The sequence below is a fragment of the Acinonyx jubatus genome, chromosome C1 (genome assembly GCF_027475565.1).
Source record: "Acinonyx jubatus isolate Ajub_Pintada_27869175 chromosome C1, VMU_Ajub_asm_v1.0, whole genome shotgun sequence".
Taxonomy (NCBI): Eukaryota; Metazoa; Chordata; class Mammalia; order Carnivora; family Felidae; genus Acinonyx; species Acinonyx jubatus.
The window spans coordinates 193,327,501-193,351,163 of record NC_069381.1 but is presented as its reverse complement, the minus strand read 5'-3'; the positions used below and the strand labels follow the sequence as shown (position 1 = coordinate 193,351,163).

The window sequence follows — 23,663 nt, the reverse complement described above, 5'->3', positions numbered from 1 at the left end:
ATAAAAGACAGTAAATTGCATTTTCTTCTGTGATGTGAAAATGGGTATGCTTTGCAGTAATTTGGAAGATACAGACACTTTTTTTTTTAAATAATTCTGTTTTCCTGGACTCCATTATTTAAAATAAATAAATAAATAAATAAATAAATAAATAAATAAATAAAATCCTTCCCTGAAAGCCTTTTTCCAGTGTTTAAGTCTTATGTTATTGGTTGAAAGAATTGATAAATTATTTAAGGTTCAAATTCCTTCCTTGTCCAAATTAGGATATAGCCTAATGTATCTTAAGGGCTTACTCTGCGTGGCAGCAATTACTGACTTCATCATTCTGTGATCTAGCTAGCATGAGATAGGAAGCAGCAGTTTAAGACCCATTTTCATCTCTGCCTTCCCATCTAAATAAATGCTTTACCCTTCCTAATGTAACCTCTCATTAGGGAGAAAAAAAAAAGGGTCTTACAGCAGAGGTTTAGAGTTGTTGGTTTTCAAGGCGACTTATGAAAACCTCAGGGCTCCTACTAAGAAAAAAAAAATTCTGCCCCTTTCTCCAGACTTACTAAATCAAATGTAGGAGGAGAGGCATCTTTATTTTAAACTTTCCTATGTGATTCCTAGAGTTAACCTGGCCCTGGACACACAAATGTGTCCAGTTGTTCTCCTTTGGGAAAATGAGTAGTGGTCTATAGTTTGGTGTTAGTTTCATTAAACTTGATTTTCTACTCATTTCAGCAAGCTCTAGAAGTAGTGTGTGTTCTTGGATGGTTCATAGGCGTTATTGGTTTCATTAAAGTATATCCTGATGATGGTAGCCTTCTAAAAACATGTTGCATAACCCAGCATGTCCATTTTTTTTTTTTATTTTTTAGTTACAATTTCACCACTCGTAGGAATAAGTATTGGATCAAAGAAATAAAGGATTACCTCTAGGGAGCATTTCATCAAGCCCCTTGTCTGTAATTAAGCGGATGTCTAAAGCATCCAAAAGAGATTTCCCTTAAATACTGACAAATAGGGGTTCAAGAAGCCCTTTTAGTTGCTCATTACAGTGTTTTTATCACTCTAATAGTCAATAAATTCTTCTTCCCATCCAACCCCAGTCACCTCTGCTTTAACCCAAGCATTTTTCTTCTTGTTCAAAACGCCAAGTATGTAGCTGAACACAGCCTAACATTACAAGATTCCACTGAAGCACTGTCTATTTAATGGACATAATGTGCTTCATGGACACAGAAATTTGGTCAATAAACAGAAATAGTATAGGCAGCATAGAGGTACAGGTCACTGAATATTAGTTGGAATAGAGAAAAATAAAAATAAAATCAATGTCCTTTAAAGTGTGTTTAGCAATGCAATTGGGGACTGCCAGTATACTTTTTATGTAGGCAGCTGCTAGGTGAGAGAAGGGAACAGCTTTCTGACAGTCTCATACTTTACTGTCTAAAAACTTCCCACTTTAGGTTTTTTTCTTCCCAACTCTTCCTACCTGCTTGCATATGGATTTTTTGCTTGTTTGCTCTCCCAATTAGTGATAGAGGGCTTAACAACACAAATAAGAAATTAGAGCAAGAGGTCAGTCAGTGTGGTAAAATTTCAGACAAAGAATAATCAGTCAGTCAATCAATCAAATGGTGTAAGTAATCTAGAGTTTTCCCCATTTTTATTGGATAGAGTTATGATTGTCAACTCTAGACTGCATATTGGAATCACCTGGGGAGCTTATTAGAAGTGGCAAGTTCTAGGGGCACGTGAGTGACTCAATCAGTTAAGCGTCTGAGTTCCGCTCAGGTCATGAACTCACAGTTCAGGGTTCAAGTCCCGCATTGACCACTTGGAGCCTGAAGCCTGCTTCAGATTCCGTGTTTCCCTCTCTCTCTGCCCCTCCCCCACTTGTGCTCTGTCTCTTTCTCAAAAATAGATAAACATTAAATAAATTTTTTTAAGTGGCAAATCCTAGAACATTGCAGGTAATTTTGATTTACTAGGAATTAAATGATTCCTAGGTATTTTTTAAAGTATTCTGTATCCTGCTACTAAAAATGGTCTATGGACCAGCAGACAGTGACATTACCTGGGAGCTTATTAGAATGGACAATCTAGGTCCCCACTGATGTTGACCAAGTGAAAATCTTCACTAACACAGGAATTCCCATATTAAAGTTTGAAAGGCCCCATTAGATAATCTGGTTCAGAACCACTGGGTAGAGGAAGTGAACAGAACCAAAAGGCCCTCCTGAGGGCAAGGATATGGAAGAAATGAGGAAAGAAGAAGCAGATAAGAAAAGAAGAGAAAAGTGGAAGAGTGTAAAAACACAAGAAGACACTTATAAATACTTTGCCTAAATTTAACCTTATTTATTTTTTAATGGGCAGAGATCTTTTTGTTTTGTCACTGTTATGTCAGCGCCCTGTTTTGCATTATTTATGAATGTTCTTTATCCTTTTGTAGCTCACAGGAAGCAGTAATAAATATTTAAGTAAATTGTCAAAGTTCTTTAAATAAATTTCTAAGGGAGTAACTTTAAACATGGTTATTATTATAATTAGAGAAGAAACTCAGGGCACCTGGGTGACTCAGCTTCTGACTCTTGATTTGGGCTCAGGTCATTATTCCAGGGTTGTGGAATTGTGCCCCACATTGGGCTCTATGCTGAGTGTAGAGGCTGCTGGAGATTCTCTTTCTCTCTCTCTCTCTCTCTGCCCCTCTCCTCCACTCGCACTCTTTCTCTAAAAAAAATTAAAAAAAATAAAATAAAATAAAGAAGTAACTAGCCACTATTTTTATGAGTGATGTACTGATATGATAAAGCTACTTACTTTAATTTCTTGAGATGATAGATATTCTTTCAACAGTATCCCCTTACCCTGGAATGTATGGTTCCTTAAACTTTATCCAATTCTTTTTTAAAAATTTTTAATGTTTATTTTTGAGAGAGAGAGAGACAGACAGAGCATGAGTTGGGGAGGGGCAGAGAAAGAGAAAGACAGAATCCGAAGTAGGCTCCAGGCTCTGAGCTGTCAGCATAGAGCCCGATGCAGGGCTCAAACCTATGAACTATGAGATCATGACCTGAGCTGAAGTTGGATGCTTAACAGACTGAGCCACTTAGGCACCCCTATCCCTCTAATTCTTATGGATATTTTGGATGAATCTCCATTCCTAATCTCAAATTTGCTGAGCCCAATATAGTAAACACCGTAACTTCCCAGATTTTACCTTATGTTACACAATCACAGTTAGTGATGTACCATCAATGAATAAGATAGTTAAAATTCGACCCAAATTTTTAATGCACCCAATGAAGCAATTTAGGAAGGATACTAAATATGAGAGGGGAATATCTAATGAAATAATATTCAGGCAAGGGTGGAAATTAATATAACGAAAGCAATTATAACTCAATGTTCCCATGGAGACTAAGTGAGTTATCTCATTGATTTCAGGGACTGTTGTTTTGTTTTGTGTTTCTATCATAATAAAATATGAGTAGAGTTTGATGTGTTTAATTCATATTAAGTAGTATTATTAATCAATAAATGCCATTAAATAGATTATACAAAGGGAATGTTTTCTTTCTAAAAATAAATCTCATATAACAATGTGAAAAAATGTTTCTTAACTGTGTCACATCACTGTTTAGAGATTAAGCTTATTGTTTTGTTCTTTTTGCTTACTTATATTTTTACCTATCAAGCAAACACTTCTAAATATATTTCATACTTACTGAACTTTCAAATGGAATTAAGGCATATGAACACTGGGATAGCAAGAAGTGCTATTTACTGTTGAATATATCATACTTCTTTTTATTTTTAAAATGAATTATAGACTGCTTCTGAAGCAAAACCCATAATTCTCTTTTTAATATCTTAAGTCAAAAGTTTCAAAAGTAATGACTTAGAGAGATGTTTCTTTGCAGGTTCTTGAAATGGAATGGTGTATCTAAGATCAAAGTGTCCTGAAAAAAGTATGAGTTATGTGAACACTTGATAGATAAAATTGCTATTTTGAACAATTTAAAGTTGACTCAACACGTATGAATGAATAATTTCATCTACATGCTTTAAAATTTTCAGAGCATAGGGGCACCTGGGTGGCTCCATCAGTTGGGCACCTAACTTTGGCTCAGGTTATGGTCTCACGGTATGTGAGCTCAAGACCTGCTTCGAGCTCTGTGCTGACAGCTCAGAGCCTGGAGCCTGCTTTGGATTCTGTTACTCCCTCTCTCTCTGCCCCTCCCCCACTCATGCTCTGTTTCTTTCTGTCTCTCAAAAAAGAATAAATGTTATTTTTTTTTAATTTCAGAACATAATAATTATTATTGAACTTAAGATTGAAGTATGATAGATTAGATTTTAAAATATTATTTTCATACTTAAATAGTATACTCAATAAGAGAATTGAACTCAATAGGAACATTTTATATATAATTTTAAAATAAATTAATAGTTAATTATCTTTATAAACATTATCTACATTAATTTTCTCATTTGACAGGAAAGACCAAAATATATAAACAAAGAGAAACTGAAACGTTTTGCATACTTACCTTAAACCACCATAGAGTTAAAAATAGAAATTAACAGTCATATGTGTTTAAGATTAAAATATGGTGTGATTTATATGCTATTAATGCTGACTCATTTTGTGCTATTTCCAGCTGAGCAATGCCTGTCAAGTTAAAGCAAGTTAATAGACTATACTGGGATAATACCTATTTTAAATCTAATAATTTGTTTACTTAACATATGTCTGCTATTTCAGTTAACAACTTTGGTACATTCAAAAAGGCCTTGTTAAATCTGGAAGAGAGGAATTATATGAGAATTTATTTTTTACAAAATCTCTATTAAAAGTATTTTCTTTATATGGTATAATTAGAATATCTAAATAAATATACTACTTGGATAAAAGATAGGAACATCAACATAAGTCCAATGTATGAATATGAAGAATTAATGAGTAGATATAATTTATTTGGGCATATTTCATATATGTAGTGTATATGTATATGTATATGTATATGTATATGTATATGTATATGTATTGTGTATGTATAATGTATATGAAATATAAATAACCATTACATGCATGTCAGGTACAGTTCTAAACATTGGAAAACACCAACAAAATATGTAATAAATGAGTTGTAAAATATGTTAGGTGGTGATCAATGCTATAACAAAGATGAAAGAAGGAAGGAAAGATGTAAGGAAGGAGGGAAAGAAAGAGAGAAGAGAGGGAGAGAAAGAGAGAAATAGAAAGAAAGAGAAAAAAAGAGTAGCATCCATCAGGAATCAGTAATTTGAAACGGATTCAGTATTAAATAGGGGTAGACTTCACTGAGAGAATGAGATTTGAGCAAAGGAAGGTAAAAGAATAGGACAAATCGATTTACTATGTAGAACTTTCTATTAGAATACTTACAAAAGAAATAATTTATTTCAAAATTTAATGTGACCCAAGCTGCAAATACAAAATACGCTGTCACAAATCCAGACTTAAAAATCTGTCTTTCAAAATCCTCTATATCAGATAACTCTATTTTTACAAAATAAAAGCAAGACAGGGAATTAATCCAAATGTTTCAGTTTAAACTATTTAATGTTTGTATTGCTTTTACTACCTAGGTAAGAATATAATCAAGTCCAAAAAAGGAATATAGTTCATACTTAAATATTATATATTATTTTATGAATATCATAATCATGTTCAAATAAACAGGGTCCAAGTGAAAATGTAGAATCATGAAATAATAACAAAATTTAAGGAGCATTTAAGTCTAATGTATGAATTAGCAATAATTCAGTTATTTGCATTTTGATATGCTGTGTTTCTGGGTATTTTAATATTGTCTATTTACAGGGTTTAGTACCCTACCTCTTTAGTTCTCTGCATGTTTTTCTTTTCCTTTGATATGTCCATTAAGCAGTACCCAAATGCTTTCACTGAGTTGGCAATATATGATTTATTTAGTTGGAAAGGATACTTACTTTCTTGTATAGGAAGTGTCAAGCACTGTACCAGCCCCTAAGGAGAAAAACATCAATAATAAGACAATAGACTTCAAAAAATTACTCTAATAGTTTAGTAGACGGAACAAACCAAAAAAAAAAAAAGATACAAAGTAAAGTACAATAATAATATCTAACCTGAGAACTATTAACAGGGGCCATGTGAAGCACTTTATACCTATGTCTCTATTTATCTTCAATCCCATTAGGCACATATGATTACTAAATCCATCTTAAAACCAGCAAAATGAAATACAAAGATATTCAATAACTTGTTCATATCACAAGAATAGAGTTAGGATTTGGGCGTAGTCCTTCAGACCACACAGTCTGCATTAACTTTCTCCCTTGTTCAGAAGAAACAGTGATAAAATAACTCATCCTAGCGATGTATCTGGAGTTTTCAGAGAGAAAATGGCATCTGAATATAATCTTATAGATGAATATTTTCCAGGATAAGAAGACAAGAAGGGTTTTTAGCATGGATGAGAGCATTATAAAAAGGCAATGAGAATCAAAATTGCAAACGATGCAAGAAATCAGGAATCACAAGTGGTGTTTGTGTATGGATGGATGTGAAAAGCACAGTGAGAGGCACCAGTATAGATAGAGGTGGTGTTTAATTGATGAAGCACTTTTATCCCTTGCTATGGGTTTCCTCCTTTAGTACAGGGATGACAAGTTTTACCTTGTGAAACAACACTGATTTATAAGCAGTGGCTTGTATTTTCAAGCATTGCTTTTAGAGCAGCATAGAGGATTAATTGGGATCTGAGAAACCTTTTAGAAGGCTATGTAATAATTTAGATATACGTTTTTGAAAAAGTTGGAGTAGAGAGGAGGGGCAGTAATGAGGACTGTTAGTTAGCAATTTTATTTGATAATTTTGTTAGGTATGCGAAGTGAGAGTGAGGGCAAAGGAGAAATAGAAAACATATCCCAAATTTTTAACTAAGCTACTGGATGGATGGTACTAATTAAGAGAAGGGAACAAAGGAGACAGATATGCTCAACTGGTGGAGGTGAGAAAGTGTACATTCCACATTGTACATCTTGAGGTATCTAAATGAGTCTTTTGTAGGCACCTGGTAATACTTGCTGCTGCTCAGTAGAAAATTCAGATTTGGATCTGATGTCATCTATCTATAAGTAGTGTGAAAAGTAGGGAATTAATGGTTTCATCTAGGCATGAGCCCATAACCCAAAGAAAACTGTCAAGACCAACTGGGGGAATACTACTGTTTAAAGGTCAGAGTCTTTCTACAGTAGCAATGAAGGAAGCTTTGAAGAACTGTTTAAAAAGATGAAAGGAAAGCAGATTGAAGTGGAAATATGGAAGCCAAGAAGGGATGTGCTATATATATTCTGTAACATTTATTTCTCTAAATACTTAAAAAGTATCTCTTTGGAATAAGTGAAATAAGTGTCCCTCAGTGCTATAATTTTGATGCCCAGCCTATTGCACTGATTTTACTAAAGCATACCTCGATACAGTGCTGTCAGCTTGGATCAAAGGATGTTGTAAGAAAAGACCAATGGGAATTTTGGTTGTGTCCACTATGAATGTGCCCCTCCCTTCCTTCCTTCTTTCCTTCCTTCCTTCCTTCCTTCCTTCCTTCCTTCCTTCCTTCCTTCTTGCTTCCTTTCCTTCCTTCCTTCCTTCCTTCCTTCCTTCCTTCCTTCCTTCCTTCTTTTTTTCCTTCCCTTCCTTCCTCCCTTCCTTCCTCCCTTCCTTCCTCCCTTCCTTCCTTCCTTCCTTCCTCCCTCCCTCCCTCCCTCCCTTGCTCCTTCCCTTCCTCCCTCACTTCTTTTGAGGATATTGCACTGTTCCTTACATAGGAATCTTGGTGGAAATTTTACTTAAATCTCAAGAATAGAAACACTTATGCTACTATTGACCAGTTATCTGTATCTGTATCATTATTTATATATCTACTTGATATGAATCTTGTAAGATATAATGTGAATCATGTAAAAGTTTATGTTCCCTTGACTACTATATATAGTATATATTGCAGAAGTGAGTAGGGATTATTTCTGGGGATACCTTCTGCCATAAAATCTTACTGTGCACATTGTGAATTGATTTCACTGCTGACTCCATTTTTTGCACCCTGCCAAAATGCCATACTCAGTTACTTCAAATTTGATTCTTTCCTGCTAAGTTGTACAATATTTTTGTAAAGTACGAGAGGTGCTTTCTGGAACAAGAAAGAAGATAAAAACAAAAGTATGTATTAATTTTTGAAGGTTTTTGTACAGTAATTTTGCAGACTTCATTTGGTACATATTAGCTGAATTGAGTCAGTGGTGGGTTGAGTGTTGTTACCTGAGAGCTCAGTCTTTGTCAGCTACTCCAAAGCACCTTAGAAGTTTCTCTTGGTGGCTGACTTTGATCAAAGTCTCATCTCTGCCTTCTGCAGTGACAAGGACGGTGTGTGCAGAACAGTGTGACGGCAGGTGCTATGGACCCTACGTCAGTGACTGCTGTCATAGAGAATGTGCTGGAGGTTGCTCAGGACCAAAAGACACCGACTGCTTTGTAAGTCTTGGAGATCCCCTTTTAGTCTCCTGATCTCCCTGCTTTCTAGTTGGATTCGGGCATACCGAATCTTTAACTTCTCATTAAAATAAGATCAAATTTAACCATTTTAGGATTAAGAAGATGTTTTGCCTTCCTATAATACATCTCCTCACTGGGTGGCTATTGATTAACTATGATGTTTCTGTTATACTGAATGAATTATGTCTTTCAGACATAATTTATATTACAGGTGAGATGTATTGGAGAATGAGAAGGGGAAAAGATAAAAAGATATTGAGATATCTTTTAAAAGCTAATAGTGCCCTTCCAAAATTTACATTGATTACCTGTTTATGTTGTTGCATCATTGAATTTTCTGAGTGGGGGCTCTTGAATTTTATTTCTTGAATTTAAATTTCAAGATTATAGCTTTTGATTTCAAGATTATTCATAAATTTATTCATTTAACTATTTCCCAGTATATTTTGTTTACAAGTTAATATTATTCAAAATTTATAAGATTTACAAATGCATGCTTAAAGCAATTTATATGCTAATCAGTGTGATTTTTATTTTAGAAAAGGACAGTTTTCTTTCCTTAAAATTAACATTTATAGCTTTTTGGGGACATGTTTTAATTACATTTTAATATCCCCAATACAGTTATTTCTGCTCTTTTGAATACAGACAATTCTGTGAACTATAGTTACCACAATTTCATAAACACAGACATTGTTTTCATTTTATGCTAAAAATAATAAAATAAGTAATTGTTTTTGCTATTAACAATGAACAGAGATATTCATTTTTTCCTATTCTGAAATATCCAGAGAATACACATATATATTAAGAATTGAACATTTTTTAAATGACACAACTCTGAAAATAGGCAAAACATAAATTAAACCTCTTATGATATAGTCATTTCTTAATTTTCTTAATGTTACAAGAAACAATTTTTCTACCCTAATCCTATATTGAAACAAAAGTATATATTGCAGAAGTGAGTAGGGAAGAAGAAGTAAAGAAAAGAAAAATGTCAAAAATTTAAGGAGGATGCTCAGCAGGTTTTGAAGTGAGATGCTTTCCCTTGCCTATCACTTGATACGGGGCAAAGCCTGATGCGGGGGACACTGAACAGGTGTTATAGTAACAATTCCAAAGCAGTAACAACAAGAAACACAAACGATAGCCATTCTTTCATGGTTCCATTATCATGATAAGCAGAGTGCCTGGTGAGCCTTAGAATTCTCATTTCATTACTTTTATGGAATGGTCCAATGACTCCACTTTGGCATTTGGTACAGAATGTTCAAGAATGCCAGACCGAGGCCTTGGTGTAAGTTCCGTTGTTTTGTGCGCAGTCTGGAAGGTAAATTTGATTCCTCTGGTTTATGTCCCTTTGTTGCCAAGCAGTCTGTGCACAACACTGCAAAGTATGTTCGTAAAGCAATTATGAGGACACATGAAGTTTTATAGCCATAAATTAAAACTCACTGAGTTTTCCTGATTGCTTTTTAATAGATTCTTCCTGGAAAATGTCATCGTAGTGAATAATGTATCATGAGTGAGTCTCGTTCCGATTATGCATCTAGTAGGCCATTGTCAGGGAATTGTCATGTTTGTGATGAAGCACTTGCTAAAACAACAATTGATGAAGAAAATGTTTTGAAGAAACAAAATGAATTAGTGCTTATTAATAACCATACATACAATTTATGATGAAATATAAAATATAGCTAGAGTTCATATGAGCTTACCTTCCAAGGCCTAAATTATTCCTCTGAAGGTTTAAGTTGTTCAATTAAGAGAATTAGTTCATCCACTCTTTTGAAAGGCATGTTTGTATGTGTGTGTGTGTGTATATATGTGTGTGTGTGTGTGTGTGTGTGTGTGTGTGTATAATTTGTATGTATATGTACGTTACATATATTTTATATCAAATACCTCTCAGGTGGCAAAATTGTTTCTAATTCTTATCAAATGCATTTGAACATATTAACAAATGAAGTCTCAATGCAAATAGGTAAGTCAGCAGAAACAAACTGTTTTATTTGAACTTGATGGCTTTTACTAAATGGTGTGGTATTATGATGAAAGCCACACAGGAAATGGCAGCACATTATTTAATCATGAGCTAAGTATGTCTGCTTCCCTTCATTTCAGCATCAAATACTCTGTATTTACACGGACTAGTCACCTTCCAAAACCTTTTCTTCAAGTCCAGTGTAAATGGCTCCTCACCAATGTTACCTCACCACACAGTGATGACCAATGTACTTCTCATGCTGCTTCCGGCACTGAACTTTCCAAACACCAGCTTTAAGGAAAATCTAGATTGTAGAATTGGGAAGTCAGTTGCCAGTGCCAGACTCTGAGACTAAGCATAAACACTTTGAATGGTGTGAGTCAAAATTTTTTTTCACTGTGAGCTAATTTTAATAACTTAAACCAATTATTAATTTGGAGACCACTGGACAGAGACTAAGTAACTTGAACATCAATAACTTTGTAGAGATGGTATATTCATTGGCATTGGAAAACCAGTTTTATAAAATTTTAGAAGTCCAAAACAAGTTAGAACTTAACACTAAGCACTTAATGACCAAAAAGTGTCAAATTTTATACTTTTTGTGAAATAAGTATAGAACACATGTGTAAAAATATAAATATAATAATAAAGAATACATCCTTCTCACAAAGCTGTTACAGCAATGTTCTTTTAACAAGTTATGAAGGTTATTTTTAGATGAAATTAATACTTGCTATGTTGCAGGCCTGCATGAATTTCAATGACAGTGGAGCGTGTGTTACTCAATGTCCCCAAACTTTTGTCTACAATCCAACCACCTTTCAGCTGGAACATAACTTCAATGCAAAGTATACATATGGAGCATTTTGTGTCAAGAAATGCCCACGTAAGTAACAAGATGAGAATAGCCAATTTAATGAGATCATCATTTAAAAACCAAAAAAATTCATATAGATTTATTGTAATTTAAAACTTGCAATAACATTGTTGAATATACTTGGATTTAGGTCCTATTGCTACCATTTCACAAATAAGAAAATTAAAGTTCAAAAAATTAAAGTGATTGGTCCAAAGTCTCAGCAAAGGAGTGTCATGCTTAAAGTTAGAATGTAGTGTCATTGCCTTCTAAGCTCACTGTTTTCACTATACCTCAGTGTATTTGTACATGATACTGTTTCTCAAAAAAGTGATTAGTTAAGTGCCAGCAAGCTTTGTAATGAATGAGGTCTGCTTCTAATCACCATGAATTTTTACCTAATATTTCTGATTACTTATTTGTAATAGATTGTGTAGCATGATAGTTTTAATATCAAATCTAATCTTAAACAGTAACAATAGATGTGAAGGGCATGTTGACAGATCTTTACAAAATTGATAACTCATCCTGGGAATTCCAAGTGACCAGCTTCACTTTCATCAAGAATTCAGTATAATGTATGTCTTCACGTTTGCTCCAGAGTGAGCAATGGGACATTATTTCTTCATTGTTTTACCTAAGAAAAAGAATGACTACATTTGTCCACATACTCATTTAAAAGAAGAAGGTTTTACAATCTACATCATACCACTATTATGTTTTCTAGTTTTGTGTCTGTGATTGAATAGGAAGTGTGAAGGACATAGGATTAGAGTGGTTATGGTTTCTGGCTCTGCCCACTTATTACTTATGTGATTTTAAATGAACTATTTAGTTTTCTGTATTCTCCTTACGAGGTGGATAGTAATAATCATGGTTCTGTCTTTCCCAGAGTTATTATAATGATCAAAGGTTTGGGGAATAAGAATCAGAGGGACAGTATATAAAAACAAGTGTTTGAAAACAATGACAATTCTCGTCATTATTATTACATACTTTTATATTGGTTAAAAGAATAGTTATGCATATAAGCTTTTAACACCTAAATTGTGGCAAGTGGAGAACTATTTTGTGAAATTACATGCCCAGTTTCCTTAGATACCTCATAAATTTCCTTTCTTGGAATAGTTTAGGTCAATCAAATTACAGACTGATTTAAAAACACTTCAGTATTTATCTTTGTAAAATTCAAATATTTGAAGGGCCCTGCTCATGAGGCATGAACTATTTTGGGAAAACAAAGACATTTAGCTTTTAAATACTGGTCCACAATCTCCAACCCAGAATTCTAACATTCAAAAATTACAGGCAAATATTTTTTGCAACTCGTTTGGCTGCAAAATCTGTACCTGACTGATATGAGGGTTTTTATAATTTGTATTTACTCCACTTGATATATATCGCTGCAAAACTGTAGAGGTGTTTAAATATGGGGTATTTCTGAAGACCTTGCAGAAAGGATGGCCACATAATATGCAGTGTATTCAGATGTTGCAGGCTTGGTTCTCCTCACACAGAGATTAGGTTCTTAAGGAGGAGTGTTCTCAGAATGACTACAGAAGGATAAAGAGAAGGAAGGGAACAGGCTACAATGCAGTGTCAACAATGTGCCTTCTGTTGTGGTGGATGCCCTCTGGTGGATGTTAACTGGGAATGCAAAGATCTTCACTGCCCACTCCCATGGATTCATATACATTCCTCCACCGCAGACTTCCTTCAGTCCCAGACTTCCTAATATTTCTTCTCCCATGGCAAACTACTGCTCATGAGTCCATACTTACTGCAAGTCCATACTTACTGTGTGTTCCGCACAAAGTAAGTGATCATCTGAACTATCCAGAACTATGCCCACTGGTAGGTTTTCTCCTTGCCACTGTCTTTCAAGTCTGCTCCTGAGTGAGCCGCAGGGCCACTGCCATTCATTTTGAGCGGCTTGCACCCACATAGCAAACTTAATTTTTTGTCTTCGTCTGTTCACTCTCACAAGTGCCCTCTTTTGGCCCCCACGCAGACATAGGTATGAGCTGAGTGAGAGGTGCCAGCACGAGGAGTCTGGGCTACCTGCTTATGTGTTTACTTATGCCTCTGCCATGATTCACGTCCAATCTTAAATATACTGCCTCTATCTTGGGGTAGATTCCTGTTGAACATGGCCAACATTATGACATCATGGTTCTAATAAAACCTGATGCATGATGGGCAAACCTTTGTTTAATTTTTTTAAGTTTATTTATTTATTTTGAGGGAGAGAAAGAGAGCAAAAATGAGAGTGAGCACGAGTTGGGGAGGGTCAAAGAGAAGGAGAGAGGATCCCAAGCAAGCTTTGTGCTATTACTGCAGAGCCCTACGTGGGCTCGAACTCATGAACCAGGAGGTCATGACCTGAGCCGAGATCAAGAGTCAGACATTTAACTGACTGAGCCACCTAGGTGCCCCTGTGATGGGTAATTCTGACTAGAAGGTCAATCAATGACCCATGGTTAGGTGCTCAATCTCTACCAGGAGCCAGAAGCATATCAGGAGTTGTTTATTAAATAGCATACGATTATGTGCTACAGATTGTGTGGCTTAGCTATAGAATTGTGGAGGTCTCAATATGATTTTCCAGCTGGGATGTGCCATAACTCCACATGACTTATTTTCCCACAACAGACACTCCTACTACCGATAGCCTCTTGGGTTTTATTACCCAAGTTGCATAATTGCTTGCATCCCAGACTGGACTTGCACGATATGCCTTTCCTGATCTGAGCCCCCTTCAAGGCCAAAAGCCTTCCATACCACTGAATATTAGGCCAGAAGCAGTATTCCCAGATATGGAAGGATACTGCCTTTGAAATATAAAGTGGCCTAGCAGGTATTGTGTTTTCTCTTTATTGTGGGAGGCTTTCGATGCAATGATTTGTTCTTTTTTTGGGAGGAGACAATGTCATGGCATATTCCAGATCACTGGACGCTTAAACATTTTACCACTGTATCAGGTAATTGTATATACCTGGTTTATTTAGTATACCTTTCCTAAGATGCTGCCTTTCAAATCCCATTTTGTTTCTTCGTATAAAACTAGGGAACAGTTTATATGACATTCCACTGAAAGATAGAACACATTTTAAACATTTCCTCCTGGATATGAAGTGCACTTTCTTGATCCAAGGCAATTCAACTTCAGCTTCATTTGTGCCTCATGTAGCTTGAAGTATTTTTAGGCTTCAAACTTGCATCATGACATGAAATGAAGTGGAACTATTGAAAAACACAAACTAAATGTCATGTAGTTTCCTAAGTCTATAAAAGAAATTCTCTCTATCTTGGGGGCAATTCAGGATGTGGAGCAGTAATCAAGCAAGTACTAACCATTGTTAACACATGCTGCCCTTGGATTTGAATGTGGATGCTCATAGATTCTATTTCAGGCTGAGATATTTAAACGGAGATGTTTTAAGGAAAGAGACGTGTATACTACCAATGATGCCAATCATTGTCAAGCCCCAAAATACCTTATTTTAAAGTTGTTTTCTGAGCATCACCATTATTGCTCATTTTACCTTTTTTAAAATCAGATAACTTTGTGGTGGATTCCAGTTCTTGTGTGCGTGCCTGCCCTAGTTCCAAGATGGAAGTAGAAGAAAATGGGATTAAAATGTGTAAACCTTGCACTGATATTTGCCCAAAAGGTGAGTGACAGCTGAGATTATTTTTGGCTAGAACTGGGACCTACACCAAGGTTTTTCCTTGTACTTCTTAATGGACCGGCTAAGTTCGCTTCTCTGAACACATCACTCCCATACCAAACCTTCCCTCACACACTTTCCCAGGGCTTTGAATAGTTCCCCAAAGTACTAACTGTCTCAACAGTGTGTATTATTGATTTTGAATGATCTATAGTAAATGATGCAGGTAAAATTCAGACTGCACTTTGATAGAAACACAGGAAAAAAGTTGTGTTTTGTTCTATATGTAGCAGATCTTAGAAGTATGCATATAACAAGGGATCACATGATTATTTTAGCATCAAGAACCCATCTTAGTCACTTGCCACTCTACGCTAAATGATCTGCTGTATATATGAAGGGGTGCAAAGGGACAAATAACATGATATTTACTCTCCAGGTCTTCAAAACTATCTTGAGAGATTATAAAATGACAAGAAAGTTTACTGTAAGTATTAAATAAATGTTGCAGATAATCCATGTCATAAAATATTAGTGGAGAAAGAAATCCCTTCTAGCTGCAGTACTCAAATTCCTTACCAGAATGAAACTTAAATTAAGCAGGATGAAAGTAGAGTCCAAATTTTCTGAACGATATTAAGCTTTCCAAAGTATCAAAAAGTGCCTTTTAAAAGGGCAAACTTCAGACTTACTTTTAGACTACATTCTCTCTTTGTCTCTCCTCTCTCTCTCTCTCTCTCTCTCTCTCTCTCTCTCTCTCCCTCCCTCCCTCCCTCCCTCCCTCTCTCCCCCCTCACCCCCTCCACACACCCACACAAACACACATACTTTGTTTTGTTTTGTCTTTAAGTAGTGCTCAGAAAGTGTAGGTAACACTCAATTTAAGAATTTAAATGTAAACACTTAAATGGCTCTTGATTCTGATTACAATTCATTTCACTAGTACTTTGTTTAATATATATTCTTAATAAGACCAATATTTTTAAAACCACAGGATGTAGACCATCATTAGGCCATGAAATAATTTTCCTCAAGTGATTTAAAAGTATTAAAAATGATATCTTAGAACAGATGAGAAAATAGTTGACTTTATGTGGCAAGGGCTAGTGTTGATTGTTAAAAGTTGTTTTAGTTATGTATGTGCTGTGTGGGTATACTGGGACTTGATATAAGATATGATTTTTATGAGTCATGGTCACTAGACTATAATGCAGGGACAATATTTTAAAGTAGGCCCATCAGTAAATGTTGCATGAATGAATGATTATTTTATGTTAGAAAACAGTTTATTTCTTATGATGAACTTTTTTTTCCATTTTATTATTGAAAAAAACTGTTATTTTATAATAAAAATGCAATGATTTCTTGACTGAGATCAAAGTTTCTCACCTCCTTGACTGTGAGTCTTGTTTCTACAGCTTGTGATGGCATTGGCACAGGATCACTGATGTCAGCTCAGACCGTGGATTCCAGTAACATTGACAAATTCATAAACTGCACCAAAATCAATGGGAATTTGATCTTCCTTGTCACTGGTATTCATGGGTCAGTATTAAATTTTTGCAGAAAATTATTTTATAAAGTGTAGACAAAGCTTAAAGGATTCTTTAGCTTTGTCTGTTTGATTCCTTTTGGCCCAACATTAATGCTCCTCTCCAGCAAAGTCAAATGCCAGATTTTACCATCAGTGATAGTAAAAACCACAGTTTTGAGGTATATTCAGACTATGAGTTTAGTAACTACTTATATTTGACAATATACATTTATATATTTATTAAAATGTATTTGTAGGACATTCTCCTCAAATCTAGAAATTTCAGAAAGCTTGACATATTTTTAGATATGCTTAGGGAAACTGTATCAATGGGTACAGTGAGGAATTTCATTCAGACTCTAACTGATTAGTTCAAGGAAACATAAGTTAATATTCCTTTTTTTTTTAAGTTTATTTATTTGTTTTGAGAGAGATAAAGATAGAGCACAAGCAGGGAGGGGCAGAGAGAGAGGGAGAGATAGGATCCCAAACAGGCTCCATGGTGCCAGCACAGAGTCCAATGTGGGGCTGGAACTCACAAACCATGAGATCATGACCTGAGCCAAAATCAAGTGTCAGATGCTTAACCAACTGAGCCACCCAGGCTCCCTTAATGTTTCTTTTAAAATGTCTCTCATAGAGTGGCGCCTGGGTGGCTCAGTCGGTTGAGCGTCCAACTTCAGCGCAGGCCATGATCTCGCAGTTGATGAGTTTGAGCCCTGCGTCAGGCTCTGTGCTGACAGCTCAGAGCCTGGAGCCTGCTTCAGATTCTGTGTCTCCCTCTTTCTCTGCCCCTCTCCTGCTCATGTTCTGTCTATGTCTCAAAAATAAAGATAAACATTAAAAAAAATTAAAAAAAAATCTCTCATAGAAAACAAATCAGTAAGTTGAAATTCTCTTAAACTTTTAGAAATTCTCTTTGCCTTGATGTATCTTTTTCTCTTTCCTTAGGTTAGGAAATTAGTATTATTATACGAAATCTATTAAATGAATTTCATTTTAGCAATAAAAATTGTAACATTTTCTTGGCTCCTTCATTACAGAACCACCTGCTGATTTTAACTGGGAAAACAACCAAGTTTGTATTTTTTCAATTGTAATAAAAATGTCAATATTTTTACTTTATATTTTATCTATTTATCTATATTACTCTTAATCCCTAAATATTAGTGCTACAGGCTACAGATAAAGAATATTACTCACATATTTCAATTCAAAATCTTAATTCTAAACATATATCACATCATTTCTAGAAGCAAAATAATTTAACATATCATAGATAAATGTGTCCAAATAGGAAAAGTGAGAGAAATAGAACAAAGTATTTCTTTCCATACAAATAAATTATAGTAGATCTTATTGCATAAACCATTACTTTAAAATGTAGCTTTTAATATGGGTTCATGCCAGATACTGTAATGGTATGTCCACACTTTCTGCCCCAAGTATGTTATATTCAGCCCAAACAATGTTTACAAAATAAATATATATCATCAAGATTTCTAACTTCTCATTTAAAATATGTAGACTTGGTTACCCTTAGCACATCCTCCTATATGGCAACAATCTGTTGGAGCTGTGTAGTTCTAGCTATTTAAAAAAAATTTTTTAACGTTTATTTATTATTGAGAGACACAGAGTGTGAGCAAGGGAGGGGTAGACAGAGGGAGAGACAAAGAATCTGAAGTAAGCTCCAGGCTCTGAGCTGTCAGCACAGAGCTGACGTGGGAATCAAACTCACAAACTGTGAGAACATGACCTGAGCTGAAGTTGGTCGCCCAACCAACTGAGCCACCCAGGTGCCCCAGTTCTAGCCATTTTGAGATGGGATAACCAAACTTACCATAGTTGCTACTGACCCTCGAACCCATTCGCATTGCTATCCTCACCTCCGTGGCCCTACTGGGTAGGAGACCTGGGTCTACATTTAAGTGCACCTATATAATTGAATGCATGTATGACATTTACTAAAACAATATATCCTCATTGTAACTATTTTCAAAAGCACATATCACCATGAATGAAAGATCATATCATGTTAACAGCATCTTCTGAGAAATAGGAAGACATACCCACTTAATTCATGTTGCCTGCTTTAACATGGGCATAATAAATGAATTGGCCTCAGGTCCATCAGTGTGGGGAAATATTTGAAGATATAATGTCATAAATTGCACTAGAAAAGTTGTTTTCATTCTAATTAGGTGCAACATCCATCTTATACATAGTATTTTCATACTTCCTTTTGAATTCTGAATTAAAAATCATAGATAATATAGCCTACCTATATCAATAATTTTACTAATAATTTTACTAATAATTTTACTAATTAATAAAATTATTAATACTAATAATTTTATTAAGTGATTATAATTCTCCAATTGTAATTTAAAGAAGAAATACAGGGGCGCCTGGGTGGCGCAGTCGGTTGAGCGTCCGACTTCAGCCAGGTCACGATCTCGCGGTCCGTGAGTTCGAGCCCCGCGTCGGGCTCTGGGCTGATGGCTCGGAGCCTGGAGCCTGTTTCCGATTCTGTGTCTCCCTCTCTCTCTGCCCCTCCCCCGTTCATGCTCTGTCTCTCTCTGTCCCAAAAATAAATTAAAAAAACGTTGAAAAAAATTAAAAAAAAAAAGAAGAAATACAACAAAAGTAATGTATAATAAAATATGTATTGATAGGAAAATGCTCAGCTTCTACTTTGTAATGAAAGTTTGGATTTATTAGAAATAAGAATAGAAGTCATTTTGTGCCAGAAGTATGGGGAAATAAAGAGCAGAGGAACAGCTGACCACTGAAATAGGTAATAAGTAACAGACATATTTGTTATATGACAAGGGGAAGATGGAATTAAATATCATTGAAATAGAGGCAACATTAATACAGAATTACACACAGTCAAAGTATGATCAGCTATGAAGTTTGTGCACATGAGTCCTTAATTGGGTGGGACATTTTAAGGTTGTTCAAGACATAAGGCAAACCTTTTCTGTGAAGGAGACTTTAATTTTTTGGTGCTTGGGGTTATTACTAAAAGCCTGTAGTGTCCCCTAATCTGTTACAACTAATACACCTCTACAAATGTCCCAGCTTCCCTTCAGTAGGGTAATATTGCCCCCATTGAGAACCACAGCAATAATTCTGTGAGTATAGAAGGATAATGAAACCAACAAAAGCACCCACTGATTGTTAATCTTACAGATAAACCATGCATGGAGAGGTTTAAAAGACCATCTAGGGCAGTTCGGAATTGTTATTTTAGTTTTGGCTCCTTATGGAGCGTATTTATTAAAAGACTGGATTTATACTAATTGTAAAATGGTTTTACATATCCTGAATGACCTAACATCTAGAATAGAGTAAATATTAATAAAGAAATGGGAAAAAAGGGAAGCAGATATGTCAAGATATAAAAATATATTGCACAATAAAAAACATATATTGCACAATAGATGCCATATATTCACAAATTTATGAGAAGAATCATTACAAAATACTAGATGCATCCTGACTTTCAAGGGAAACAACCTTGCTAACTGATTCGGGTGAAAATGAATTATAGAAAATTGACTCACATGATTGAAAATCTAATGGTAAACAAAACCTCTCCTAAAAAATGAGCTCAGAAAGTAAGAGTTAAATTTCCTACTTCAGTAACTTGATCCAGACTAGACTGATTTGAATCTCCACTGTAGACAATTTTACTGAGTTATGTGGCTTCCATAATATGTCAAATGCTCAGTTTCTTATGTAAAGTTGAGAGTTGAGTTTATTAAATAAACTTCTCTGGATGTTGTAGGGATTAAAATAAATACCTACCTTCTCTGGTTGTTGTAGGGCTTAAAAACAAAAATTATTTTTAAGTGCTTAGTCAAGTACCTGGCATATTGTAAAACATTAAATGGTACAAAAAAAAAAAAGGAGACAGAGAGAGAGAGAGAGAGGAAGGGGAGAGAGAAAGAAAATAACCAAGAAGGCAGTGCTAAACAAAAATCTCAATGACTATATCCAGTTTATAGCACAACATACAGTGTAACAGATTATTTTGTAGACTATTGAAAAACAAAGACAAAGTTATTTTCATGGCAATAAGTCATATCCCTTAGTTCAGAAGATTATTATTTCTTCTTAATAATAGTACATAGCTTGGAATATTTTAATATTAACATTATAATTAATATTGTTATGTCTCAACTATAATATATAAGGGATTTCCAGGACAAATATATATGTGATATGTGATAGTTCTCATTCCGAGTCTCATGCCAGTATGAAACATATATTCTGAAGCCTTTCTCTTAATCTTAGGAAAGTACTGATAAAAAGTTAATTCAGTAAGCCTAAGACATCTTATAAACGTATAGGCATTATGTGTATTCATGCATACAATGTGTGCATGTAGAGAGAGACTTTAAATGTGAGTAACATGGAGTCCTTTATGTAAAAACCTTCTAGTAAATTAAAGACATGTTTTCCCTTAATTCCTATTACCTTCAATCTTCCCTCTCTCTCTTTTTTTTAATTTAAATTCATGTATGCTTTGGGTAAAATAGCTAAGGTATTTCTTTAAACTGATAGGTAAGGGGCGCCTGGGTGGCTCAGTCGGTTAAGCGGCCGACTTCGGCTCAGGTCATGATCTCACGGTCCGTGAGTTCAAGCCCCGTGTCAGGCTCTGTGCTGACAGCTCAGAGCCTGGAGCCTGTTTCAGATTCTGTGTCTCCCTCTCTCTGACCCTCCCCCGTTCATGCTCTGTCTCTCTCTGTCTCAAAAATAAATAAATGTTAAAAAAAAATTGAAAAAACTAAATAGGCAAAAATCATAACTAAATGAGATTATACTTTTCAGAAACAAGTTTCTGCAATAAGTAAGCTTACTGTCAATTTGTCAATTAAAATTTTTATATGTAAAAGAACTCAATAAAGTTTTTTTTTTTAATTTTTATTTATTTAGTTTTGGGGGGTGGGGCTGATAGAGGAATAAAGAGAATCCCAAGCAGGCTCCTACTCAGCACAGGGCCTGATTCAGGGCTGGGTCTCATGACCGTGAGATCATGACCTGAACCTAAATCAAGAGTTAGGCGCTTAACTGACTGCCCCACCCATGTGTCTCAAGAACTCAAGAAACTTAATTGGCATGTTTTAGCACAATAGTGCTATTGCCAGAAATAGACTAGGCACTCTTGCTCTTTTATTTAGAATGGGAACCACAGGCAAACCTGTGATCAGTGTTATCCATAGGAATGTTCACCTTCCATCTTTTGTCATGTTTGACAATGGTCATGTGCATGTACTTAGGGTAACAAAATGCTCACCAAATAAGCATGTTCATGCTGTGTCACAATGAGACACAGACACGAAGTGCTTAGATAATACAGTATCATGATGATAAACAATGGAAAAGAGATAATGGGTTTAGTGAAAAATAAAGCAATTTCAGTGGAATTGTAAAAATATGTTTCTCTCTATCCTGAGCTTTATTTTGGATCACCAAATACAATGACAGGGTGGACATAATGTTCTTTCACATGGCTCTGAATTTAGCTAGGGAATTTCTTGATTTTAAAGCACTATGGATTTCAAGTGGCTATAAGATGCAACTCCCTGTAGGTAGTTTGAAGTTGGTAAGTAGGATTCTGTCAACTTATTTTATGAGAGTCCTGAATCTCTCAAATTAAGTATATAAAATTTCTGTGGTCCATTGGGCTTCATATGAACATTCCAGAACTCATTTCATTCCTGGCAACTTAGAAGTGTTCTCAGTATAGGTTTGGACTGACCCCATTATTGTGTGCTTGCCCTGAATTTTGAGTGTTTCTCAATAAAGCCAAGATATTTGATTATATGACCAGAGCTGTTCTATACACTGCCTTCCATCAGAGAACAAATGTTGAAAGCTTATTCTACTGCAGATCTGATACGTCTACATACAGAAGTCTTTGCACATTAAAAAATGGTTAACAACAAGATTTTTCCCCCATGGTGAACTAATTTTTTGGCTTCATATTCAGCAAAAGCATAGTTATTCATTCAATGTATCTTCATTTATAAATAGAACAAGTGTACCAGAACATTTAATTTAGACTTTAAGCTTTTGAGAGACATTCATATCACATTGAGGAAAATCTTAATTATGTGTGAGTTATGGGGGAAACTACAGTGTTTCTCCAAGCCTTCCATAACACTCCCCATTAAACTAGTATTATGTTGTGTCAATTGCACTTCTTAGTTTGAAACTGTTTTTAATCAAGCAGAGTTTCTGTAGTTGCCTGTTTGTTTGTTTGGTTTTTAAGATATAGGATGCTTCGTGGTATAGGAGCATACCCAGATGAACCAAGTTGAGAGAGCCAGTACAATGGGGTTCCAGAGATCAAGGTTACTGGAGCTAATAGTGTTTTTAAGGCTCTAATGCTAAGATGAATAAATGTCTGTAGGTTTAGACTCAGATTCCTAAGATAGACCATATGCCTATCTGTTTGTGGAGCACCTTGATTGATAGCCCTATTAAGGCTGCATCCAATATATCACTCTATCCAATTGTTTACTCCCCAAATAAAAAAGAAGGTTCTCAAAGATGTAAAACAACAGATGTACACAGCAAGAATAAAACTCATTTGATTGCTACAGGTGGATACATGCTTCTAAGAAAACCTGTTCATTGTTCTTAGATTTGCTTTCTTTTTTCTTTTCTTTTTTTTTTTTTTTTGAGAAGTGGTCAATGAATATAATTTTTCTCTGAAGGGTATATAGTGATATGAGGTCTCTACTTGCCCAGGATTTCCAAGGTTGTCTTTCAAAGTAATAAAACTTAAAAATAAAATGTGTTCCTTAAAACAGCATAAGGTATTACTTGAATTACTGAGAAATGTTTGGTATTGTGTTTATGTTTAAGATTCAAGTTTGTAATTATTTTGAATGTTCAGTATATTATACATGAAAGGCATCTTCCTAAGAAGAAAACTTCTGAAAAAATCCATTAAATATTTAATTTTAAAAGGTATCTTATGTTCATATTTTTAAAAGCCTGGGCATCTATATGTC

At 35.1% G+C, this 23,663-nt stretch overlaps 1 protein-coding gene across 6 annotated transcripts in view; it reads left to right on the top strand.

Moving 5' to 3' along the window:
* ERBB4 (erb-b2 receptor tyrosine kinase 4) overlaps positions 1 to 23,663 on the top strand; it is a 1,120,478-nt gene that overhangs the window by 804,953 nt on the left and 291,862 nt on the right. For all 6 annotated transcript variants that reach the window (XM_027051681.2, XM_027051663.2, XM_027051688.2 and 3 more), the window contains exons 6-9: positions 8,436 to 8,554; positions 11,313 to 11,454; positions 14,985 to 15,098; positions 16,514 to 16,640. In XM_027051681.2, coding sequence (XP_026907482.1) covers positions 8,436 to 8,554; positions 11,313 to 11,454; positions 14,985 to 15,098; positions 16,514 to 16,640 — 502 coding nt within the window. The remainder of the gene's footprint in view (positions 1 to 8,435; positions 8,555 to 11,312; positions 11,455 to 14,984; positions 15,099 to 16,513; positions 16,641 to 23,663) is intronic.